At 40.7% G+C, this 26,927-nt stretch overlaps 3 protein-coding genes across 21 annotated transcripts in view; 1 reads left to right on the top strand and 2 right to left on the bottom strand.

Moving 5' to 3' along the window:
* The window catches only part of ALG5 (ALG5 dolichyl-phosphate beta-glucosyltransferase), a 39,117-nt gene extending 38,209 nt beyond the window's left edge, over positions 1-908 (bottom strand). The window contains exon 1 of one of the 2 annotated variants that reach the window (XM_075592084.1): positions 675-908. In XM_075592084.1, the coding sequence (XP_075448199.1) occupies positions 675-743 (69 nt within the window). In that variant the 5' untranslated portion in view covers positions 744-908. The remainder of the gene's footprint in view (positions 1-674) is intronic. The other variant, XM_075592085.1, reaches the window with a different exon arrangement.
* On the top strand, positions 241-26,882 carry EXOSC8 (exosome component 8). Of its 2 annotated transcripts, none has more exons than XM_075592087.1 (11): positions 241-352; positions 3,842-3,878; positions 3,977-4,040; positions 9,042-9,115; positions 10,402-10,447; positions 12,970-13,075; positions 13,168-13,213; positions 14,218-14,314; positions 15,645-15,765; positions 21,372-21,478; positions 24,384-26,882. In XM_075592087.1, exons 1-11 carry the CDS (start codon positions 336-338, stop codon positions 24,497-24,499), a joined length of 831 nt encoding a protein of 276 aa, XP_075448202.1. In that variant the 5' UTR covers positions 241-335; the 3' UTR covers positions 24,500-26,882. The 2 variants fall into 2 exon arrangements, with proteins under 2 accessions (XP_075448202.1, XP_075448201.1); XM_075592086.1 differs by lacking the exon at positions 241-352 and adding an exon at positions 1,677-1,861.
* The window catches only part of SUPT20H (SPT20 homolog, SAGA complex component), a 58,873-nt gene continuing 55,427 nt past the window's right edge, over positions 23,482-26,927 (bottom strand). For 11 of the 17 annotated variants that reach the window (XM_075592066.1, XM_075592073.1, XM_075592065.1 and 8 more), the window contains exons 23-25: positions 26,534-26,639; positions 25,729-25,844; positions 23,482-25,031 (exon numbers count right to left, since the gene is read on the bottom strand). In XM_075592066.1, coding sequence (XP_075448181.1) covers positions 24,897-25,031; positions 25,729-25,844; positions 26,534-26,639 — 357 coding nt within the window. In that variant the 3' untranslated portion in view covers positions 23,482-24,896. Of the gene's footprint in view, positions 25,032-25,728; positions 25,845-26,038; positions 26,118-26,533; positions 26,640-26,927 lie in introns of all 17 variants that reach the window. The other 6 variants (XM_075592074.1, XM_075592075.1, XM_075592078.1 and 3 more) reach the window with 2 other exon arrangements.

Raw genomic sequence — 26,927 nt, 5'->3', positions numbered from 1 at the left:
TGATAACTTAGCATCGTAAGCGGTCCTTACCCTTGTCCAGGGTGGCGCTGAGCGGGCGTACTCACGCTGGCCACGATGAAACACATTGCGGCAATGTGTGTGGCCAGGGTGAGCAGCACCTGAGCATGCATGGCCCTTACCTGCTTGCCTAGCAAGCAAAATTTTATCTGCTCTCACGTCACGTGAGCGATTCACCCAATGAGGGCGAACCAGCTCCGTGACATCTTGGCCACAAGCCCACGAATTGCCAGGCTGAGCAGGGCGCAGCGCACGAGCGCCAGCTCCCTGCCTAGCCGCAGCCTTAGGCAGATGCGCTCTTTCCTACGCTGGGCCCTATGGTAAACTGCTGCAGGTAGGTTATATTTTATGAGCTTTAATAATGATGGTTATGATAATCAAAATAATAATAAAAATAAGGAATACAAAGAACCAGAACTTTTAATTTTCAGGCTTACTTTCTTTTTCTTTCTATTGCTTTGCATAGAAATAAAATATGACTCGCTTTCGTAAATAGCATAAACCAGTGGAAAATATGCTCCAGCCGCAGTATTTCACAGAAGAGGGCTTACCAGCCGCAGTAACATTACATTAAAAGTATAGCACTTAGTTCAACATATGTACTGTATGTGTAGGGAGCTCAGAGATGTCTGTCTGCACAATGTTACTCCACTCACCAGAATGAACAGGACAGCTGCCAGTGCAGCGAGGAGCGCACAGAGCTCATACACACAGCAGAGGTGCATGGTCAGACCATGTCTGTCGCTCACCGCCAGGAACACTCTGTGCAGCCTGTCAGTGCAATGTGCAGCACAGACTAACTGCGGCACAGCTCTTCCGGTTATGTGGAGAGAGGCTCACTGTATTTGCCGGAACCTATTACACACAAACACCTATGCGGAAGTCTCTGTGTGTGATCAGAAAAGCATTGTGCGCCAAGAGGAGCAGCTCTGATGTCTCTGCACCATTACTCCAACTGGGCAGCGCCACCTGGTGGGGGGATGTGGGAAAGAGATGCTGCCTGTGATCGTGTTCTTGTGGAACTAGGAGGAAAATATGTTGTCTGCTACATTATTATACAGTACTCATTTTTTTCAAATCCAGTTCAACATCTGCCTCTCCCTAGTGCTATGTGTAGTCATTGCAGGACTTGTTCGAAACCACTGCAAAGCTGCAATATGCAGCACAGAAAGATGCAGTGATGAATTGTGCTGTGGAGGATTAGGGAACAATACTGTATGTAGAGATAGCACACTGGGCACCTGCATGTTAATACACTCATGTGAAGTAAAGGACTAGACAGAATTTCCTTTTTAGATTACAATTATGACCCTGGAACCAAAAAAGTTGAAATATATATATATATATATATTTGTAATCATTTCATAAACATCAAGTTTTTTTTTTACAGAGGAAATGCTGACAGCATTGTAAGAAAGCGGTTTCAATTGCAAGTATTAGTAATGCAATTGTATTTAAACTTCAGCTACTTTGCTTAATTCTTAATTATGATATGTGGCATGTACAATATGTGGCATGTTCAGTGGAAAAGTAGACACAAAAATCCAGGGCACATTTTCTAGCTGTATGTCCCGCCAGCCTCCGGCAGAGGGCGCATGGCACAGGCTGGACATTGCCTGGCTCTCATGCTGGCCTCTCTTTGCACGTGATGCGTGTATCATGTTGTTCTTAGGCATCACACGTGCATCTGTACTTGAGCTTCCTATGCAACAGCACGCTCCCTGCTCCCTGTGAGGGGTCCTCTCCGCGGCTGTTGTACACACCGACTTACCTGTCCGTAACCGCCGCTTATTGCAGGATCCCTGCTACATGTGGGAGGCTGAGGCATGGCGGCTGGATTCAAGTGAGCGAACCGTGTACACCTCCACTCCCCCCACTGAGAAAGCCAGGGGGCTTCCTTCTTTCTTACATACAGAGGTGGCTGTTTAGCAAAGTCTGCCTGGCGTAAAAAGGAACCAGATTGACCACACAACTAGTCCATTCAGGAGGGCAGCAACTGTTTGGGTGGGGTGCTGCACACACAGTACCAGCAGACTGGAGGGTTGCAACCCTCATGAATCCATCACTTCCAAATGTGTTTTATATTTGGTAAATCTGTTGCTGTTGTATTGCACCATTTTGGGCACATTTTGCCACCAGGAAACTTTGATGGTGCAAAAGTAATTACCCTCACGGTGATGACAGTAGAAAAGAGATGGAACTTGTGCACACCTTATGTACACACTTATGTACATAAGTGTGTGAGTTGCAGACGCGATTCTGCCCCAAAGAGCTTACAATCTAATGTTGGTGCTTGAGGCACAGTGTCAAATCCCCGACAATGGGATGCGAACCTGCTCCGATGGCAGCAACATTACCAATGAGCTGTGATGCACTGTGTAGTTTCTGGCTAAGCATAGAGAACATCATATAGCTGAAACTCAGGGCCACCAAATCAGTGCAAAATATTATTCTATCGCTATACATAAATATTGTCACCAAGATTTGAGTCCCTTGGGACATTTTCTGACCTGTAGTCTTGCGGGGCCTAACCGTCAGTAGTTGTATGCATTAACAATCTTGTACTTTCTTATAAAACATCACTATTTATATAAATATATAGTGAACAACACATTATTTAAAATGTAGCCATCACTGAAAGGCCTATTATAGATTGTGATTCCAAGTAGGTAGGATTATACTTTTAAACTATTGATTGCAAACTATATTTTAAACTGCATTTCCCTTGATTAATACCCCCTCTCCTAATTGGCCCTTTGACATAAAATGACATCCAAGTACCTAATTAGCTTATCGCCGGGTGATGCTAACAAGAACGTCAGTCCCACTACTGTAGTAACTAATAGTTTATGAAAGTCTGATTATCCTTTGCTATGTAAAATTACTTCAAGCACCTGATTTCTTTTTAAAGGCACCAAATATCTAGTTTTGACCAATTAGATTAATTTGGTAGAACGCATGACCAAATCCAGATTGGTGAAAACAAAGTATTTGGTACAAAATGTGTTTGGGGAGCTTGCATGCTGTGCCTGTCACTATTAATGGCAACTCATTTGCCAAATATTCCATCAGTAAAAGTGATGACCTCACTGAAACGCATGTATTACTCGGCCTTTACGGGGGACATACCGTCGTCATAGAGGTAAAACTCATTAAGTGCACTTCCTGACATGGAATTTCTTGATATTTGTATTGAATCACTTATTAAAGACACCTAATCTTCCGAACTTGTCGTATCAAAATACCTTCCTTTTTAAATACAGAGTGGCTTCAGGCAAAAAGAACATTTAATAGCCTTTTCCTCAGTACTCAAAGAATGTAGTTAATGACTTTTACCTCTACAACGACCCTATGATCGATTGGCTTTTTCGCAAGGAAGTCATTGGAGACCATGTCTGCCGATTCCAGATAACCTGAGTCTACACGGTTTTAACTAGCGTGACTTTGTCAACCTACCTTGCGACCAGTTTGCTCTCTGAGGACCTAAAGTACCACCAAATAAATTACAAGGGTCTTTGGGACAGCGAGTATTGTCTCCTTTGCTTGTACTGTATGTCTATATTTATATAGCGCCATTAATGTACATAGCGCTTCACAATAGTAATACACGTGACAATCCTATAAATAACAAATACAGATAACGGGTCATGGGAATAAGTGCTTCAGACAAACGTAACATTTAGGAAGAGGAGTCCCTGCTCCGAGGCGCTTACAATTTAATTTATATGATTATTGTCCAAAGTCTTATTAAAATGATGGAATTGAGCTGTATAATTTACCTGTGTTGTGCACACACGCTATGTTTTTTTTCTTTTCTTTGCAGAACAGTGGAACCGTTGGAGTATTACAGAAAGTTTCTGGTGAGTGACGAGACATTATAAAACGTTAAGAGAAGCTCTTTTTATTTAGGATACATTATTTACGTTTGTTTTTCATTTGTTTTTTTTTTATTTTTCAGAAGGAGAGTTGCCGGCCAGATGGTCGTGAGTTGGGTGAATTTAGGACAACAACAATAAATGTTGGTAAGCATTAGGATACGGTGGGGCAGGATATTTATTTTGAGCGTGAGCATCTTCAAGAATAATAGAACAAATAATTCTGAGAAAACGTAGAACAAAGATATTCAAGTCCCTGGCGCAATGAAAACAGCAACAGTTACGGTACCAGTCCCAAGATAAGGTATGAAAACCAGTCTTGTTAATCAAGGGGATATCCAGATACTTGATCCAGATGATGGTGAGTCTGTGGAGAAAATCAAAAGAGACAGACCATTGCGCAGTATTCCTACTTGCAGCAATCTGGTAGGTCAAAAGCAGAAAGTGTGTGTATTTAAATGCCTCTGACTGTGTTTGCCAAACAGCTGGGTCCTCTGATCTCCCACGCTCTCCAACAGGTAAGTTTTACCCATAAATAGATAAAAAGTGCATAGTATAGTACAATTTACATTTATTTTGTGCACAGACCAAAATTACACTTGTATTTTTGGTTAAGTTGCACTACACGAAAATGTCGTCTCGCAGCCGTGACTCCACTTGACACCTTTCCGATGACGTCACTGCTAAGAGTCTCAGCTCCGGTCTCGACGTATGCAGATGGTTAAAGCTCCACCCTACTAGTTTCGTGACACACTTTGTCACTTCATCAAGGGTAATTGGAGCTTCACTGTCCGAGGGCTTTATAAAGCCTAAAAAGTCCATTAACCTATTAAGCATCCTTAATTGACAGATACTGTACAAAGGGGATGGGCACAGCTGACGAGCTCACTCATTATAGCTAATCATACACTAACATATGCATGACGTGGATACTGCTCATAATTCTTATTCTATGGCTCTTATATAAGGCATGGTAGTAAACACAAGTGCATAATAATATCAATAAAACGCCTTATATGTGCATAAAACACGTTTTTAAAAAAAGGCAAAATAAAATACCTTGTTTATATTACAACATAATAAAACATTATGTGGGAAATCTGGATATCTTGGACTGCTTCAATATGGCAATATATAAAGGTTGACTTGCTTCCCTTTTTAAGAAGGAAGCCAAATCAAACTCTATATTCATGCCCTCTGGGGCCAATGTTTTTAGGGTATATATCCAGAAACTTTCGCCTCTGGATATAAGGTTAAGATGGTCGCGTCGCCCCCCTATCAAGCCCTCTGGATTCTGACTGTCTAATCTTGAAGTGATTAGAGACACTGTGTCTCCAAACCTCTTTTGATATTCTACACATGTTCGGCCAGACGTCTTTTGAGTGGTCTGCCCGTTCTTCCAACATATTGCAACCCACATGGGCATTCTAAGAGGTACACTATGAACTTACTTTTACAGTTCATGAAGGATTCAATGTCACACTTTTCCTGTAACATTTGACTTAAATTGTTTACATTTAACACTGAATTTACAACCTATGCAGCTAGGGCAAGTATAATATCCCTTCAAATCCCTAAGCCACATAACATCTTTCTTTTTCATGGAATTGATGGGGCAATTGGATGCAAGCGTAGATTTGAAATTCCTTGCCCTTTGATAAACAATTTGGGGATTTTTCGTTAGAAAAGTACTAAGTGTCTTATCTCTTAGCAAGAATTCCCAATGTTTGTTTAGGTTTTTATTGATTCTAGGGGCCATTCCATTATATCTGGTGACAAATGGAATGAACTCAGTTTTGTCACTCTTTTTTGCATCAATCTTTTTAGTCCCAATTAAGAGCTCCTCTCTATTTATTTTACTTGCAGCTTCCAGAGCTAATGTTACATCTCTTTTGCAATAATCTCTTTCTAGAAATGTCTTTTTTAGATCAATTGCTTGTTCTTCAAAGATGTGTTTTTAAGAGCAATTCCATCTTACTCCCAAAAATTGTCCCATCGGAATATTTTTTGTATCCACCTAGGGTTGTGGTGTTCCCCCCCTCAATGAACAATGACAAATCCAACAAGTCTATAACTGTGCTATTACTATTAAATGTAAATTTTAAATTCCATGTGTTTGTGTTAAAATACAATTTGAAACTTTCCAGGGCTTCTATAGTTCCTTTCCAGATACACAGCACATCATCGATGTAGCGTTTCCAAAGCACCAGGTTCGCACAATGTAGGTTGTTCGACCAAATATGATCATCTTCCCACCTCCCCATAAATATGTTGGCATAACTTGGTGCGAACCTGGTGCCATTCGCTGTGCCGCATATCTGGAGGAAATACTCATGATCAAAACAAAAATAATTGTGTGTCAAAATGTCTTATCCCGTCATTGATAAATGATTTTAATATGTCCTCTAAATTGGCATCACAATCCAAGTATTCTCCTGATGGCAGTAACACCTAATGCATGGTCTATGACCGTATATAGTTATTTATGTATAAAATATTTTACCAGGAAGTAATACATTGAGTTACCTCTCGTTTTCAAGTATGTCCTGGGCATAGAGTTAGGACAAATAATACATGGTTACAAATACAGTTACATAAGTGAACAGGGTATACATTATATACAAGATAATGCATGCACCGTTAAAGAAAATATATATTATCGGCTTATGTAGCAGTTACAGACCAGATTAAAATGTGAGACAGCTTTAGATTTGAAAGAACTTAAACTGGTGGTGGCTGTGAGAGTCTCCGGTAGGTTGTGCCTGTAAAATGCTCTGGAGAAAAGTGCTCCTTATTTATCTTCCTTGCAGAATTAGTTTAGAGTGCCGATATTTTACATATTGCTAAGCAGAATATAGGCTATATGCAGCTTGCAGCCAATCAAATGGATACATGTTCAATTGCATTATTATATACAGCATAACTCTGTTGATTCAACTGGTGACATTCAGCTTTTGCAAATGAAATATGTTGGTCAGTTCTTTAACTTAACATATAAAAAATTACTGCATGGAAAGTTGATCTATATTAAGTGAGAGGGAGTAAGGTAAATGTGTGATATATTCTAGAATAAATACTATGTTATGAAGATCCATAGCTAGTTGTTAAAACAAAGAAATACTGAAAGCAGCACTCCTGGACCCACTGTAAAAAAAATATATATACATTTCAATCGGGGTCTTTTGAGATGAACCGCATTGATTTCAGTTCCTGGGACCCCCTGCTTCACGAGATACTTAACTCAGTATTAGTTGCCAGTATCTGTGCGCAGTTTAAAGCTCTCGCATCACGCAGGCCAATAGGAAGTCACAAGGGATGACGTTTTGGCTTTCTATTGGCCCACAGGACTTTTAAACCGCCATATTGTGAACCCAGTCACGGCTCCTACCGTTAGCACCTACGCAGATAATTATCTCGGAAACGGGGTCCCTCAAGTGAAATCGACGCGGTCGAGCTCAAGAGACCACCCGCTTCAAACTTATTTAAAAAATATATACTTCTATCACACAGCTACCCAAATCTCAGCAATAAGACCACCTATTCCTGTTATTTTTGCTGATTTAACACCCCTTGTTGAATCTGAATTGCATGCACACTATTACAGACAACAGTAACATTGCTGGGTGTGATGGGCTCTTCCTGTTTGCATTTTAGTTATTTGAATTGAGATATTTGAGGATTTTAACATCCCATTTTACAAACTGCAATTGTGAAAGGTTATTGCTGTTTAGTCCGTTATTCGTCACATTGAGAAATTAAAATCTTACATTTTAAACTTTTTACTTCCTCTACAGATTGTGTGCATTAGGCTGCGTGTATAATAGACGCGCGCGCCTGTCGCCCGAGCGGTGTGTGCACTTTTAGATGGAGGCGATGGGGAAGCGTGGCGGATGCGTCACCTGCATAGTTCGCCCTCATTGGCTGAACCGCTCACGTGACACGGTCGCCGCAAGAAAAAACAATGATTTGTCTTTTGAAAAATCTGCCGCGCAGTCACTCTTCATTGCGCTCGCAGATTTTTCATCTCCCGGCCAATGAGTCCCACAGCCTGAACTACATTGTTTGATGCCTCAGGCACTTGGGCATAGTTATATCTATGGTAAAAAGCAGCTGACACGGAAGGGAAGTACCTGATTCTTGAATTTTCGCTTTTCAGCGCGGTGTATTAGTGTTGCCTTATTTTCTGTCAGTTCAGGTAATATACACGTACAATAGATGATGCTAGCCCTGGGTAGTAATATACATGTACAATAGATGATGCTAGCCCTGGGTGGTAATATACATGTACAATAGATGATGCTAGCCCTGGGTAATATCATACATGTACAATAGATGATGCTAGCCCTGGGTGGTAATATACATGTACAATAGATGATGCTAGCCCTGGGTGGTAATATCATACATGTACAATAGATGATGCTAGCCCTGGGTAGTAATATCATACATGTACAATAGATGATGCTAGCCCTGGGTGGTAATATCATACATGTACAATAGATGATGCTAGCCCTGGGTAGTAATATCATACATGTACAATAGATGATGCTAGCCCTGGGTGGTAATATCATACATGTACAATAGATGATGCTAGCCCTGGGTGGTAATATCATACATGTACAATAGATGATGCTAGCCCTGGGTGGTAATATCATACATGTACAATAGATGATGCTAGCCCAGGGTAATATCATACATGTACAATAGATGATGCTAGCCCTGGGTAGTAATATACATGTTCAATAGATGATGCTACCCTGGGTAATATCATACATGTACAATAGATGATGCTATCCCTGGGTGGTAATATCATACATGTACAATAGATGATGCTAGCCCTGGGTAGTAATATCATACATGTACAATAGATGATGCTAGCCCTGGGTGGTAATATCATACATGTACAATAGATGATGCTAGCCCTGGGTAGTAATATCATACATGTACAATAGATGATGCTAGCCCTGGGTAGTAATATCATACATGTACAATAGATGATGCTAGCCCTGGGTGGTAATATACATGTACAATAGATGATGCTAGCCCTGGGTGGTAATATACATGTACAATAGATGATGCTAGTCCTGGGTTTTGATTGATCATTTTGCTGGTAGATTAATATATTGATGTTATTGATGTATTTCATTCTAGGTTCTATTACCACAGCAGATGGTTCAGCTTTAGTGAAGCTTGGGAATTGTACTGTAATATGTGGCATTAAAGCGGTAAGTAATATGAAATTTCAGTTAAACTGGTTAAAGCAGCAATCCATGCTACATGTTTTTGTGGGGGCCGGGAGTGTAATCACCTGATCCGTAACTCGTATATAGCGCTGGCAATGTGTGTAGCACTGTACATACTGTAAAATGTGGCAGGCACATTAAGTCCCCTTAGGCTAAGGCTCTGCTGCACTCGCCGACATGCCCGCCTTGCGTCCTAGCGGTGCGTGCACGGCACTTCACCGCGGTCTGTAGGGAGCCATTTTCAGGGGAGGCGTGGCCATGATGCACTTTTTCTGGTGTGTGTTGTGTGTGTGTCCGTCCGTCCGTCCCTCCGTCCAGCATTGAGGGCTGAGCATGGTTGAGGAAGGATTCACCCCCCTGCCTGCGATCTCCCCTCATCATTGGCTCCCTGCCACACCTCGTGACGTGTCGACGCTCAGGATCACAATCCTATTGTAGCCCCTGCTGGCTGACGCGTCACAGTGTGTAGTGAGCCTGGGGCCGACTAGGGAGGAAGTAAGGAGCTGGTGAGTGGTGGGCACGCAGACGCGTGCCCGCCGGATGCAGCGCGACCCAAGCCTTAGTCCCTGCCCCTTAGAGCTTGCCTGAGGCACAGGGAGATAATGAGTTGGCTCCGGGATTCAGAGCAGACTCGCTGCCTTTACTCACTCCTTTGGCTATTACTCCCTTTGGGGTGAGAGGAGAATATTTTCTCCTAAATTGAAAATATCCTCTCTTATTTAGCTCGACCCGTGGGTGGGGAAAAGGAATATGCAATGATTACATTTCAGGTTTCTATTGGTGACCAGGCAGCTAGATTAATAGTTTTGTGTCAAACACCGGCACAAAATAATACACACATCCCATGAATCTGGAACATCCGCGGATGTCGGGATTCGTCAGATCAAACATGGGGGACAACCTGGCAAGCTTTAAAAACAAAAATATATTGTTTTTTTTGAACGATTGCGGATTGTAGTCAGTGGCTAGTTACTACTTTAGAGACATATGTTAGTTATTTCAAAGTTGTATTTGGCAATGTGACAATATATTTTTTAGTTAAAAAAAAATAAATACAATACATTTTAAGCATGTTTTATGTACTCCAGTGAGTCCCTCTAATTCGGTATAATACAATTGGTCCTGTAGTGAAGAGATTGTCATAACGGAACTGTTTGCATCAGAAATCCAGTAACATTCAACAATAATTCTTCTTTAAAAAAAAAAAAAAAAAAAAAACACATTTTACAGCGAATAGATTACATTGTATGTATTTCTTTAATTTGTAGGAGTTTGCTGCTCCCCTACCTGATGCTCACAATAAGGGATATGTTGGTGAGTAAATGATACCGTCGAAACGTGAGGCTACGGTTTGGTGCAGTAGCTGGAAAGCCATTTTTTATTGTTTCTTGTTCTTTTCTCATGGCCACCAGTGAATTAAACGAACACATGCCACAGTCTGTGACTTTTCTGTACTGATTGGAAATACTGGCATCAGAGCTCTTTCCAAATACACCTTTCTTCACTGACTCCAGGCAAGACAAATCTATAGTCCCGCTTAAATCCTCAACTGTATTTGTCTTCTCTGCCTCTATTTCCTCGTGCCCCGTGCACTGAGAACTGGACACATGCGGTGTTATAACTATGTGATTTGCCAAGCTATATTTGTTTCTGGAAACTTATTCAATGATTGTTTCGATCAGTCTTATTGATTGTTACAATAATTAAAGAGTACATAGATCAAATGTCTCTAAATACCGACATACTTTAACAGATAAGATTATGAACATGCTTTACAGCTGAAAAAACAATAAATGTATTACATACAAAGTACATTTGCTCATTTGATTCAAATGACCAGTTGCATCAACGTACACAATGTACACATATTGCCTTTTGTATCTGACACATTACTTATTTTCTGAACTGAATTTACTTTAATTTGTAGTGCTTCAGTATTAGGTGATACCTTTTTTATTTGGACTAACAGTTGATGATATTAGACAAGCTTTCGAGAGTTCTTACTCAGGTCAGCAATACTGATTTACAGAATATTCAATGAGTTTAACACAGATGTAAAAATCAAGATAACAATACAGGCATACCCCGCATTAACGTACGCAATGGGACCGGAGCATGTATGTAAAGCGAAAATGTACTTAAAGTGAAGCACTACCTTTTCCCACTTATCGATGCATGTACTGTACTGCAATCGTCATATACGTGCATAACTGATGTAAATAACACATGTGTAATAGGCTCTATAGTCTCCCCGCTTGCGCACAGCTTGGGTACAGGTAGGGAGCTGGTATTGCTGTTCAGGAAGTGCTGACAGGCGCATGCGTGAGCTGCCGTTTGCCTATTGAGCGAGATGTACTTACTCGCGGGTGTACTTAAAGTGAGTGTCCTTAAACTGGGGTATGCCTGTATTAGGCCGCACTAATAGTAGTGGCGACAGCGCACAGCGCCGTCACAAGTACTTGAAGTCCTTCGCGGGTGGCCATAGTGGGTGCGACCGTGATGGCGCTGCGCAGCGACATGGCGACTAAAATCGCTGAAGTCAGTTGATTTTGAGTTTGTGTGCGGCTGCCGCGTGATGTCACGTGAAGTAGTTCAGCCAATAATGGCGAACCGCATGTGTGACATCACGGGCCACTCCTCCGCCATGCCCCGTATCGCTTTCCCAAGATCTCCTGCACCTCAGAGCAACAATCGCTTCAGCGACGTGTGACGTCAGCAGTCGTGAGCACGTCGTCGTAGCCGCTACTATAAGCATGGCCTAAGGCCTTGCCCCCGCTGCCTACTATAGCGTCCGCTGTGGCGGACGCTGCACGCACGAGAGCCCTCCCCTCAATGGCGCCGGGCCCGCTGCGAGGGGGGCCGCAGCGTTCGCGCGAGAGCAGGACTCGCGTCGAGCGATTAGGCACGCCCCCTGGCGGTTCAGCCAATGAGGGCGAACCTGCCGGGTGACGTCATGGCCGCGCCCCTGTCACTCCCCCACCACGCCCCCCGGTCTCTCCTCCTGCAGTGAGCTGCAGACCAGGGAATCGGCTCAACGCGCCGCCAATATCGCGGGCGCGCGTTACAGCGGCGTGACCGGGGCCTTGGCCTAAGACTGATGAGGTAGAGACGGATTAGCATGGGCAATAGATGGATGAACAGGATAGTGAGAAATCTGGATAGCTTGTCTTATATCAGTTATTTCAAATAAGAAATGTATCACCTAATACTGAAGTACTCATTTATTCTGAACTGTCGCGACTGGACTAACACGGCTATTTCCATTTAAAGGAGAAATCCAAGCCGTTTTTTTAATGCAAGTTTGAAACAGGGGGTCTCGGGAGCTGCAACCCATTAATTTCAGCTACTTGCCTCCAAAGGGGTGTGCCGTTATATCTGCAGTTTTCAGCTTCCTCGTCACGCGGGCCAATAGGAAGCCGAACCTGATGACGTCACGGCTTCCTATTGGCCCGCAGAGCCCGGGAGCTTTGAAAAGCAGACACATAGTGAGCCCTGGAATGGCTGCCGGCATTCACTATGGAGGTAAGTATCCCCGGAAGCAGGGGGTCACCTGAGCTGAAATTTCACCTCCCATGCTTACATTCTGTATTTAAAAAATGAAAGGAAAAAAAAGAATAGCGGCTTGGATTGCCTCTAGTCTTTAAAAGTAAATAATGTTTCTAGGACACATTATTGCTGTTTTTACTTCTAAAGACGACAGTGACAATAGTATGGTAATTTAGTTAAAGTTAACTGATTAGCTATAGCTATATTGGTCCTTGAATAAAACTGATGTAATAACCACATATAATCTAGTTTTTTAACCAGGTCAACACAGCACTAATATGTATTTTCAGTTCCCAACGTGGATCTACCACCCTTGTGTTCATCACGATTTCGCCCTGGTCCTCCAGGAGAAGAGGCTCAAGTGGCCAGTCAGTTCATTGCAGATGTTATTGAGAAGTAAGATTCTTTAGATTGAATATTTGTTGGCAGGTTGTTAATTAAAAGTCTGAACATAGCTCTTGGTAACGAGCAGTTTGTGTTTTGTTTAGTTCACAGATGATACATAAACAAGACTTGTGCATTGCAAACGGAAAGGTATGGATGTCACCTAAACTGGGTCACTAGTTGAAACAAACTGTTTTTGTCAACTTTCTTTTTGGAGTTGATGCTAATATCATATATGCAGAATGATTTTATTTGTTTAGGTAATTGATTTGATTTAACACTTGCATGTTTTGTGTGTAATGCATGATAAATATATAAGTAATTGTGTTTATTAGTAAGAAAACACATGGGTCATAATTTTGCTCTGATTCAGGAGTCTCGCTCCCATGGATTGGCCAAACTGTTACCAGCAGTGCAGTATTAAATACAAACATAATACTGTACTGGGATACAGCTCAGAAAATACTAACAAATAGGGGAAGAATGAGATTGCTTTGTCAAAGATTTTACTTAATAAGTATGGTAGATGATAGTATGTAAAAAGCAGTCGAAGACTGTAAATGCATAAAGAATAATTAAATATATGTCTCCTACAGCTATACTTGTCTTGGAGAAGGGTAGCTTTATTATAGGTTAATGGACCAACAAGGGTTCATCATGGTATAACATGATGGTGCATACAGAGCTTTTGACACCCAAGACATCTTTTCTTAATATGAACTATGAAAGCTCAACAGAACTGACGTTTAAATACAGGGGTCACTATGAAGAATATCTACAACTGAAGAAACCAAGCATACATTAGTGGGGGATTTGTAAAATACTGTCCCGGCCAGCTTTAATCTAATGCGGCGTCCTCCGCAAGTTAAAAATAGCTGCGGACGGCGCGCGGCAATCTTCGGCCGTTTTCGGCCGGTTTTCCCGCGCCTCGGGCGCTTTCAATAATTAGCGCCATTAGCGCGTAGCTATTGAAGCGGCCGCCGCGCGGGAAACTCCGTTTCAAACGGAGAAAAGCCCCGAGGTTAGCCCGCATTACACCCGGCAAGCTTTAGAATAAAGCTGGCCGGGACAGTATGTTCTGGTTCTGTGACAGGATAGAAAATCCGATACAGAATGTATCAACCATACCCTGTTTCCCTGTTTCCTTTTCTCAGCTGGTGTGGGTTCTATACTGTGACCTCATCTGCCTCAATTATGATGGAAATCTTCTTGATGCTTGTACATGTGCTTTGGTTGCAGCTTTAAAAAATGGTAAGCTTGGAAATGGATAACTTTTTTTTGGTTTTATATAGTTGGTGAGAAATCACTCATCCCTATTCACAGTGCTCACAAAATCCACTCCGGCACAATGAGAAAAATTAGGGGTGATGAGCTATGGAAAGACAGAGGGACACAAAAACAGCATGGGTGGCAATGCTGACAATCACCGCTTTGCTTTCCCGAAGTCGTGCTCAACAAACGCGGTTTTGGAATCAGAGTGAGTTCTGCACCCCTGGTCTTTCCAGAACTGGGTACACGAGTGGACGAGCGACGTTTTCTGCACTGGTTACCCTTCATGGTATTTTTCAGACTCTACCTATATACATTTGAAATTCATCCTACAGTATATGTTAAACTTACTGACTTCTGAAAGCTGGGTTCTGCATCACACACACACACACACACTTTGAATTTGCTTGTTTATCTGCGATGTTTAAAAGCATATAAAACTAAAAGGTCACAAAGAACGATTTCAGAACCCATTATACGCATTTGAAGGTATTTGTTTACATTTTTGTTTGTTTTGCAAGGCGGATTGTTTATTTAAAGGAAACATGTACAAGTGTAATTGATTTTCTTAGGAAAGTTCAATTACCCTCATAATTGTACTTATTTATTTCATGTGAAGAAATTAATTCTAATCTTATGTAACTTGTTGCCCTCCACTTTCATATCTTGTCTAACAATACCGTACTTTCATAATCAATTGCCATTTAAGTCAGACGTTTGAATTGACAATGTTGTTGCAGAAGGAGGAGATCACAAACAATATTATTGCAATTCAGACTTAATATAGATTGTAGATTTTAGTTTTTAAGGCATCAACAACCGTATGTGTTTATTCTGATCCCAGGAAGGATTGCACTTTTAATCTGTATCACTATGAGGTCAGATCCACGTGTGATTTGAGAAGCACAATTGGTAAACATTAACTTTTATGCAGTGGCGTTATAGAGTGTTATTTTAACCCTTTGCTGAGCAGCTCATTGTAGCGGGATTTTACAGGGTTAATTAACATAACATTCTATGGAACTTTTAAGCATTCTGCACAGTAGCTAATTTGCAGAATATCTTTCACTTAGGATGGTAGAAAATGAAAGACTGAATACAAGTCTCTTCATTCCATGCAGTTTATAATTGACCGTCGATTTATAGACGGAGCATTCTATAGAGCTGTTTTGGGAAGTACTGTATATGGACTTACAAGCTAATCATTATTATGCCAACTAGTTAAACTTACTGTTCCAAATGTGAAACACCCCCAGACTAATCAATCCTACCACGAATACTGTCCTAAGAGTTTTTTGGTCTCTTTTCATAGTACGTTTGGCATCTGTTAAAATTAATGAAGATACCGGTTTAGCAGAAGTTAATTTAAAGAAGAAAAATCCCTTGAAGCTTCAGAAACACCCCGTTGCTACATCATTTGCTGTACTTGACGAGTAAGTATTTTGTTTTCAATATCCTGTTTTGGTGATTTTTAGCAAATCATTTACGTGTAATATCTTTATCGAAATGTATTGCCTTAATTTCTGCATAAACAATGAACTCCACAGTCAGCTCGTTGGGCACCAGATATCACACATTTGATTGTAAACTCTACAAATGCTTTGTACAGTTCTGTTTACACTTTCAGTGCAATATCATAAAAATATATTTTTTGTTTTATACGTTGACATCTATGCTCATAATTTTTTTTTTTTAAACAATTTTTTTCTCGTAAAAAAATGTTTCGCCGTATATTTTTTTAAATATATTTTGTTTAAGAAGAAATTGCTGAATAATGTAAGAGGTTTTTGAATTTCCTACATTGGTTAAAAAACTTGAAGCATCTGAATATTGCTTTGTTGTGTGGATACACCTTGCACAATTACTTAGCCTGTGTCACAAAGGGCTGCTTGTTTTATCTGTGTGTGTGTCACAGATTTGTAATGCTTCACAGGTTCTAATCTTGTAATACAAACTTGCCCATCCTAAACACGGTCATTCCTTTTTACTTTGCTTACCTATTTAATAATGCAGAGAGAGAGAGACTACTAGTGAAAATATATATATTTTTTTTATATTAAACTAGGATAATTACAATTATTTGTAATTTCTGCAAAATGTTTAATCATTGTTTCTCCAGTTCCATTTCCCCCCCACCGCATTTTGCAGAATGTATTCATTTATTGTGAGTTATGGCAGTGCACTGCAGAACAGTATGTGGGCAATCTTCCCTACAGAGCACCTGGAAAAATAATACAGCTCAACCCCGTTATAATGCGAATCAGCTTATAACACGATGCAAGCATGGCTTCCAATTTTCGTATTTATGAATACTTTACAACACGATTATTGGTATCTTAAATACTTTATTGTACAATTGTATACAATTGTACATTATTTCTAACACGATCCGCTTATAACGCGATGTGATTCTTTGGACCCCAAGCACAGTGTTATAAGGGGTTTCAGCTGTACTTGTTGGAAATTTTAGACAGACTTTGAATCTGCCGCAGATTGGCCGAATTTTTTCACCCGCGCGGATCAGTCTCTAAAAGGCAGATTTTTTTTTTTATTTCTCTCCCCCCCTCCTATTACTTAAAAATTGTCCGACGGATTCAGAATCCGAATCTGCAAATCTGGTTACGGATTCAATATGGGAGGAGAATATAAATATCAATGTTAAGATGTTCTGCGGATTTAGATTAAAGTTGAATCCGTCAACGGATTATTTCAAATCCATGCGGCTGATGAGGGATTTTGAAGAATGTGGGCGTCTATGTAAGCTCTTCAAGCTAAACATATCACACAACAAGGTCTTGCAGACATCTATCGTAATGTTTACTATTATATTCCCATGTGTCATATCTTATTGTCTTCATAAAATGCGATTTACGCTCTTTACTCCATATAAATACAAATGCATACTAGCCATGGTATGTATGAGAACAAGGACAGAATAACAGTACTGGTATAAAAGTGCAGCCCCCTTAAAAAAACATTTTTGGTGGACTGGAAACACAAATCGAACCTATCGGACAATTAACAGTTCTACATGACACAATTGCTTTAATTTCATAGGGTATTCCCCAGATTAGCTTCTCCCTCTGTTTTCTCACCCCCGCCACTAGTTCAGTTACATTTACCATACTACATATGTGTTTCTAATGGCATATTTCCCTTACATTTACCATACTATGTATGTGTGTATGTCTTTATTTATATAGCGCCATCAATGCACATAGCGCTTCACAGCAGTAATACACGTGACAATCATATAAATACCAAATAATACAAATAACAGATCATGGGAATAAGTGCTTCAGACATAAAAGTAACATTTAGGGAAAGCAGTCCCTGTTCTGAAGAGCTTACAATCTAATTGGTAGGAAGAACATACAGAGACAGGAGGGCGTACTGGTGAGTGCGTCTGCAAGGTGCCAAGCTTTATGTATCAGGTGTAGAATGTTAGCCATGAAGCTACTCGTATGCTTCGATAAGTAGGTGTGTTTTAAGGTAGGTCTTAAAGGTGGACAGAGAGGGTGCTAGTCGGGTATTAAGGGGAAGGGCATTCCAGAGATACGGGGCAGTTAGTGAGAGGTTTAAGGCGGGAGAGGACTTTAGCTACAAAGGGGCTAGAGAGAAGACATCCTTGAGCGGAACGCAAGAGTCGGGATGGTGCATAGCGAGAAATTAGGGTTGAGATGTAGGAAGCCAGAAGAGTGATTTCAGCAGGGGAGGCACTGAGACAGATTTAGGAAAGAGTAGAGTGATTCTGGCAGCAGCGTTTAGGATAAATTGTAGGGGAGGCAGGAAGGCCGCACAGCAGGAAGTTTCAGTAATTGAGACGGGAGAGAATGAGGACCTGTGTCAGAGTTTTAGCAGTCGAGCAACAAGGTGTATCTTTGTGATATTGCAGAGGAAAAAGCAACAGGTTTTAGATACGTGAAGAGAATACAGATAGTGAGAGAGGAGTAGAGTGTGACCCCTTTGCATCGTGCTTGCGCTACTGGGTGTATGACTACCTCCTTCCACATTACTGTTGGAAGTTCAGTGGGGTCAGGTTTGGGAGGAAGTATGAGGAGCTCTGTTTTTGTCATGTTTAAGTCGGCAAAGGGCCATGCAGGATGATATCGCAGAGACATTCAGAAACTTTGGTCTGTACAGCAGGTGTAAGGTCAGAGGTTGAAAAGTAAATATGTGTGTCGTCAGCATAGAGGTGATATTTGAACCCAAGAGATGTGATTAGGTCACCAAGAGCAGCAGTACGCAAACTGGGGGGCAGGAGATTTGTCTGGGGGGGTGGGGTGGGGCGGACGCGGGCGGTTGCAGAGGCCCCGCACTCATCCTCAAGGTATTTTAATTAAATGCCGGGGGATCGCGTGAGGTCACTGCAACACCACTTACCTTGCTTCAGCCGGCTGTGTGACACGTCGCCATGGCAACGCACGTCATATGACACTGCGGGGCCATATGACGTCACATGACCCCATAGTGTCGTTTGACGCGGATGCAAGGTGGGGGGGCGAGAACCGGGCAAGCAAGACGGGGGGTGCAGCAGCAAAAGTTTGTGCTCGCTTGACCTAGAGTGTACAGAGAAAAGAGGAGAGGTCCCAGGACAGAGCCCTGGGGTACCCCCACAGAGAGGTCAATAGATGAGGTGTTAGCAGAAGAGACACTGAAAGTACGGTGGGAGAGGTAAGAGGAGATCCAGGATAGAGCTTTGTTACGAATGCCAAGAGTTTGGAGAATGTGAAGAAGAGGGTGGTCCACGGTGTCAAATGCTGCACAGAGGTCGAGTAGTATGAGCAGAGTGTAATTACTTCTGTCATTGGCAGCATGGAAGTCATTAGTTATTGTGTTTCTAATGTCATTTTCCTTACATTTACCATATCACATCTCTGTTCACTGGCATATTCCCCCCCATTCTGATGCTTATCCACACTGCTTTTGTTTTTGGTACAAATAATGTGTAGACCAGTACTGCTGAGGATGAGTATTGCTCTTAAAGTATCTTCTGTCAGTCCAACTAAGAAAGATGGCATCCACTATTGAAGTACTCATTCGTTTTACACATCATTGTGCATAGTTTTAACCGGACCGACACGGTTATAAAAACCTATTTCATGCAGGGGGGGGGGGGGGGTGGGGGAACGCAGCCATTGGCTAGAAAACGTGTTTGCAAGTAGTATAAAATGCACACATCTGGTTGCTGTACTTAAGTAAAATACTGTAGTAAGTAACTGCACTTTTAAGTATATACTAAGTTTCATAGGAAAAGCTTTTACATACTAATAATGTACTGCCTTGTATGGCACTGCAGACATTCCTTTATACATCATCTCTAGCTTTGGTCAACTGTCTTGAAAAATTCAGCCATATAAAATGAGTCGGAGATATATGCAAAACGGTCACAGAAACTAGGTTTTATTGCATTATGCTGAGGCATTGCTGCTGTGTTCCTTCTGAATTGCACAATGTGTATTCTAATGTAACCCCCTCCTAAAGGGTTACTAGCAATACTAGTATATGCTGGGCCCCACCTTGGTTGTTATGGGAATCCATATGTCACACGGCTATTTAAGGAAGAGTTCTGGAAGGTTGGGTTCCCGGAGGTTCAGAAGAGCAGATCCTTGGTAGTGTAGATATGTAATCTTAGTAAAGTAATAGCATAGACCAGCCCCCTGTTCATTACGTTGTAGATAGGGACAGTACCCCTTAAGCAGCCCCCTAAACGGAATGGAATCCTGTACAGTTTAATAAAAGGAATACGGCGTGCCATAGAGGGCCTCTGGGAAGACGGGTCTCGGGAGGCTGCTGATCAGCTCTAACTGCGGATCAGCATTAATGTTCTTCAGTCTGTGTGGAAGGGGCAGTTCCCCAAAACAGACAGCATGGTACTGGTTTGAGCAATAAGAGACCTATCAGGATTTCCCGTAGGGGCCCAGAATAGTTGGACCGCTACTTTAAGGGTTTCGGAGAGACATGGGGGGCTGGGTCCCAAAACTACCTAAGCAACTAAGTCAGAGTACCTCTAATAGAGTGTTAAGAGTGGGCAATGATGGAAGAAAAGTATTTCTGTACGTCAGAATGAAAACCATGTACATGTCAAGATATATATGAGCGGTCCCTGTTTTTGGGGACAGAAATGACAGTTGTACTATAAAAGTTCCTGGCGCCCATTATTTAACAATCATGTTACCTTAATGTCAGCACCCTGAGTCAAGGTAACCCTTGCAGAGTAGCCATATACACACCACACCAATGTAACCTCCCTAGGAAGCCGGGCAGGGAGGGTTACACTAATAATGTATGTATTTTTTACAAACTAAGATTAAGGGCTAAGAAGGATACCACTCCTTTTCCTAATATTACTTTTATGTCTAAAGAGTTTATTCCCATTGTGTTATATTACATCACATGTATTACTGTGAAGCACTACGTACTGTAAATAAATGGTGCTATATAAAGAAACTATACATACAGCACCTTTTTAAGTAGTGAAATGCTACTCATGATGTCTGTAAAACTTTCAGTATAGTTAGAACAATAATGCAGATGGATTATTCATTGAATGTATTCAGGTTGGGCTGGGAAGGAAAATAGTGAGTTTTAAATGAGTTACTGCAATACAATATTACTAAGGTTTTAGGGTTATATCAACGAATCTCTGCATCAAAAAAATACTCCTAGCAGTTTCATCCTCTTGGGCTGAGTTTGCGTTTGGTCACACATTCTGCATCGTAAAGTTGGTAGTGGTTGTAAACCAGACACACGAACGCTATGCAGGGCATGAAAATAACAAAAATGCTCCTCTTAATAAGGTACATTAAAGCTTAACTCCCACTCAGTACTTCTACTTTATTGCAACTCAGATACACACCAAGTTGCTAACTGGCTGGCACAAAAAATAACTAATATCTCAGAACCAGTGTTTGCTGGAAGTCTGGGGACCATGGATTAGCTCATGGGGAACTCAGATTTAAGTAGCATTTAAAAATAAAAAAAATGAGATTTGGGGCCAGATTGCTACTTTAAGTACAGTATGTTTTTCCCTTTTCAGCACATTCCTTCTTGTGGATCCTACAGGAGAAGAAGAGAGTTTGACCACTGGATTACTGACCATTGTGATGGATGAAGATGAAAGATTATGTGCTATTCGTAAACCAGGTATGGTTCATTATACGCCATTTAAAATGTACCCCTACTTCAGTTATGTAAACAAATGCCAACCGGTTACTGTATGTACAATGCTCTCATTTCAAATCACATACTTATGATCAGAAAAAAAAAGTTTAGATATAACGTTGGTTTGTCATCAGTGGTCAGCCTCGGATTTCTGCCCTGTTTTTAGGTATACAAGTAGGTACCGTATATGGGGAGAAGGGTTTAATGCAGAGGCACTGCTATTATAATGGCATACATTGTCCCATATATATTTATTTTAAAAACTACACTTTATATTGGTATATATCATTGTTAGCATCAAATAGATTAAGAGCTAGAGCCCAGTGCATAACTAAGGCTCAGTAGCTCATATGCTTGGATTGAGGCCAGTCTGTATGTTCAAAAGGGAGTCTGAGAGATACCGTACAAACACTCAAGGGCTGTTTGTGGTACATGATCAGCAGTGAGGTGCAAATTAGTGGCCAGATTCCTGCATTTCTTCTATGAATGGGATTGGTCAATGCCTAATATAAGATCCTGTGGCCCAAACCTGATAATGAATAATTAATTAGAACGTTATATATTGAAAGTGACATATCAATTTGAATGCTGATAATACTCTAAGAAACGCACAAACTAATACTAACACCTGTGACAAATTAGAAAGTATGAAATGTAGATTACCCCTTCCGAACCTTGCTGAAAAAGACCTTTCCGGGGTATGGAGCAGTGTTGAGTATGAATGCACTCACAGCTGACTATTATTTCTGCTACTTAAAGGGGCAGTTCAACCTAGGACAAAAGGGAACTAAGGATAGTGGCAAGTTCAGTAGGTTAAATGTCACTGATGGACACCTTAAAAAAAATGTATGGTATTATAAAATTATTTTTACAATTAACATTCCCGTGGTATACAAATAATTTTAAATATATCACAAAAAGATGATATTATTTGGTTATGAGAATTGTTAGCTCAGCTTTGGTTACAAAGTAATTATGGTGCCATTAATCCAAGAGATACTATAGTATAAGTAGCCAATATATATATATATATCTATATATATCTATATATATGACCCCCTTTAAAGACAGACAATTATTCGGGCTCCAACAATTGACTGCTAATCTCTGCCTCCCTTATTGTGGATGTACTGTCGCCTGCTTCTTACTGTGGTTTAAAGGGCAGCAGGGGAAGACGTAATTAAAAAGACTGCAGACACATTCTCCTATCCGCTTTTTTTCCATTTTCATTTCTACTCTAGTAAAAAAAAAAAATTACTATTTGGAGGCTTGATGTATTATAGGTTTCTCAGCGTTTCTACCAGTGGGAAATAAATCAGTCCATCTTCTACTCACAGGGGAAAAGAAACACCACAACAGGGACTATCAGCAAGTGTTGATTGTTTTGATACTGTCTGTATTTGGATTGAATTACCTTTGTCATCCGCATGTTTGTATATCTTTCATATGGCATCAGGGTTAGGCAGTTTTACTGTTAGCTATATCCTGATCACATAACCAGCATCGCATACAAGGCGCAGGGAAACCGAGCAACCCATTGTGACTACAACCGGAATGACTTAAATTACTGAGGTCGCCAGGAGCCAATCGTACAGAAAACCATCGGACATATAATGGTGAATTAATTCTGAAACTTATCACAAATATATTGTACAGAGTATCATAGCTGTGTACAATCCCAGTGGTATAATTAACAGCATTACACATTGCTAGGTATAACTGCGCATGTCTTGTGGCATCTCATTTTATTATCTTCTTGACCTTTGTGTCTTAATCTAACAAGTGTTTTTAGTTTTGATACATTTGAAGATAGGTAGTCAAAGCAGAGGCCAAGCTACGGTGGCTACATTGCTACTGCAAAAAAAGGAGAGTAATAGAAAGACATTGTTATAAACTTGTATCTAAAATCTTCGACTCTCTACAATTGTTCCGCATATTTTCTTTTGTATATCTTGCTGACTCGTGGAAGAAAATACTCAATCACATTGTCTGTAACATGGTTCTTTTTTTATTACCTACCTATTGAAGTCGGTCTTCTGTAATATACCTTTTCTACATGTACTTCCCACAGTATCTTATCTAATGCTAAACATGAAAGCCTAATTCTTCAGAAACAATGAAGATGTTTTTGGGAGCCTGTAACCAGTGGTGATAAGACGGTGCTTAAAAAACATATTCCGAATGTTCTAATTCACTGTGACAGTGTCAATTTGGAATGGTATAAAGTTACAGTTGTTCTGTCTAAAGAGATTTACAATTCCGCAATAAATTAAACAAATACATTTCAGTTTAACTGCTTGCATTAGCCTGTTTTATGTACAGAGCCTGGTCTGTAATTCTAGAAGATGATGTGCTGCCCCTTTCAATAGACCAGATCAGATACATTATTTGTTTTTGGTATGTGTGTGTATGTGTGTATTTATACACACACCCACACACAAAGAATCATTACATTTGTCAGGTCTAATTTTCATGTTGCATTATTACTGATTTAAATGGATTTTCTATAACACAAATATATGGGAGCTGAGGATTTAGACTTTATTTCCTAATTTCCCCATCCATTTGTGTGTGGGCTAAAAAGGATGCTTGTGTTCTAAACTAGGGGTTCCCAACTCCAGTCCTCAAGAACCCCCAAAAGGTCGTGTTTTAATGATATCCCTGCTTCAGCACTAGAGGCTCAGTGATTTGGACTGAACTACCCGTATGAAACAGGGATATTCTTAAAACCTGACCTGTTGGGGCTTCTTGAGGACTGGAGTTGAGCACCCCTGTTCTAAACTGATCGTAAATTGTTTGACTCTTCAATATTTGTTCGGCAGAAATAGTAATAATTTTAGTTGGCAGATACAACATAATACCCCGCCCCTTGCTTTTATTTTCACAGGAGGGAGCGCCCTTTCAGCAGAAAAACTTCAAGACTGTATCAGCCGAGCAACCACAAGACACAAAGAAGTGAAGAATCTGCTGGACAAAGTTCTGGAGAGTGTCACATCCGAATAACTAGGCTTGAAAGATTATTTTAAAATGGACATGTAAAAAGTTGTATTTGCTACAGTGATTTTCACACTTTTTTTATACTAAATAAACACATACCATTACAGTGTTGTCCCCAGTAAGGCAGTGTCAGTCTTTCAATCATGTGGGATTTTTTTTTTTTTTACGGTTTAAAAATGTTCAGCAACAAGAGACAACCCCATTCTGCTTCATTCTCTGTCCACGTGAACGCGTGGTTCGATCTGTCTGTCATCTCCTCAGAAAACTGCATAATTCTTAATGTAGGAATCCGTTCAGCGATTTTTCCTTTATAAGGTTTGACATGAATTGGAAGGCATTTGTTGGCTGATGATTTTGTCGGTCTTCTGTCCTATTGTCTATCTGGCAATACGTGGCACACGGCTCAGGATTTGGGATCAGGTGCCGCATGCCCCCTTCTCTTACTTCTTGATTGGTTGTCTGAAGGATGCAGATGTAGCTGAGTTGCTCGCGCTGCTGCCATAGCCATTTGCTGCATTTGATGTTGCAAGAATTGCAACTGCCAAAGCAAGAGGGGGGGGGGAGAAAAGACAAAAACAACATCTGAGCAACAGTGGAATCTGTTAAAAGCTTAAAGTTGAAGCAGAGGCGCATTGGAATTATGCAGAACCATGAATGGAGGATGATAACAATCAAGCAGCCCCAGTGGCACATTCAGTTTTATTGGCTCATTTTACAAAACACAGCCCTGCCACTGTTACAGTAACTACAGTAAATCAGCAACTTCAGTAAGAATAAGGATCCAACAAATTAGCTTTTTTTTTTAAATATAATATCTAATCATTCATTGAACATGCAATGTCTAATTGCAATGATGTACTGGATTAACACACACTTGGGTAGCATAAAGGCTTGCAACATCCCATAGATTTTGAGACTAGAACTTTCACGTGCAGAGTTTAATCCCTGTAGAAATGGAGAGTTCTGTAACACATGCATTGATCCTCCTAAATGTGAGGGAATGCCGACACAGCACTTTGCACAGCTACGTACTAGTGTGTCACAAGCACATTTGGGCCAAGCAGGAAAAGGCTAGAGTTTAAATAATAATCCTTTTCCTAGGCTATTAAACGAAGGCCTTGCTTATTCCAAATCTATATTTTTTTTTTTCCTTTATAATTTAGCTTAGTAGTTAAGCTTTTTTTGGCCAAAGCAACTGCATTTTTGATGTACTCAGAGTGAAGTTGCTGGATTACTTGTATCTGTTGCTGCTGCATGGCTTGCTGCTGTTGTGAGTCAGAAGAGAGCTGGAGTCTCTGTGGTGGAAGGTTTTGCCCAGGTCTGTTCACGGCAGAGCCAAGCTGAGGTAACACTACAGAAAGGAAAAGGGAAAGCAGGCAGGTCATAGAGGTAAGGTGGAGGTTGTCATGAAAGGAAAACATAAGAAAAGATTGTAATGAGGGATTAGATAGTCTTCAGGGCCAAAAACTAATGATGTGTGAGAATGTGTACGTTATCACTGCACATCTGGGATCTGGAGCATGCATACAGTTTGTGAATCCAAACCTTTTTTTTTAGGACGGCTGCAAAGTTCCAGTGGCTGTGGTGTTCTAAAGAAGCATATATTCATCGTAGGCTGTGATGTCTTAATGGACCAAAAAAGAGAATTTTGCATCAACGTGTGTGCAAAGTTATTAACCACACAAACAAGAGCTCTGACTTTTTTTTCTCTCGCAAAGCTTAATACAGGCGGTTACATCTTTGAAGTGATATTGGTCCATTAGCAAATATCACAACCTACTTTAAATTTACGCTTTGGAAAGTCAGTAAAAAGCAACAGTTGTCTTGGCTCATTGTAAAGTAATGTGAATATTTTCACTTTTAAACTAGTTTCTCTTTACAATTTGCATCCACTTTTTTTCATGAAAGCACCCCGCCCGCTCTTTTCTTGCTAAAGGTACACAGTGGATTTTTGATTTAAAATGCTTTGTGACCTTAGTCCAGAATATGGTGGGACTCCTGAAGGTGTGGGAGAAGGCACAGATAATGTTACATACATACCAGCAGCCTGGGAAGGCATGAAACCCCCTACTCCTGTTAAGTTAATAACAGCTGCTTGATGGGCAGATAATGCCTGATCTTGGCTGCTAGAACCTTGATCCATTCCCTGACAGAAGAAAAAGAGCAGATAACTGGCAATTTAGTTACATTATGGGAAGCAGATTTTAAAGGGAAGGGAGTTAAATGAGCAAACTACTTAGCACAGTTCTTATTTGGGGACAAGTTTTAAAACATGAAAAGGGGTGATATAGGTAAAAAGTCCTCACAAACGTTCTCAAAAACAGAAATCCGTTCTATTGTCGCAATGATAATAAAAAAAAAAGTTAAGCCGTTTTGTGACGAGCCCCGTGGGGTACAGAGAGATTAGGAAAAGTATGTGAAGTGCACTTTAAAT

This window comes from Ascaphus truei, chromosome 3 (assembly GCF_040206685.1).
Source record: "Ascaphus truei isolate aAscTru1 chromosome 3, aAscTru1.hap1, whole genome shotgun sequence".
Taxonomy (NCBI): Eukaryota; Metazoa; Chordata; class Amphibia; order Anura; family Ascaphidae; genus Ascaphus; species Ascaphus truei.
This window is presented reverse-complemented; position numbering and strand designations above follow the sequence as displayed.

What these genes read in the sequence shown, in the direction of transcription:
- EXOSC8 (XM_075592087.1), top strand. An exon ending in TCACAATAAGGGATATGTTG is followed by an intron (nt 10,448 to 12,969) that starts GTGAGTAAATGA and finishes ATGTATTTTCAG; the next exon opens with TTCCCAACGTGGATCTACCA. An exon ending in GGTTGCAGCTTTAAAAAATG is followed by an intron (nt 14,315 to 15,644) that starts GTAAGCTTGGAA and finishes CTCTTTTCATAG; the next exon opens with TACGTTTGGCATCTGTTAAA.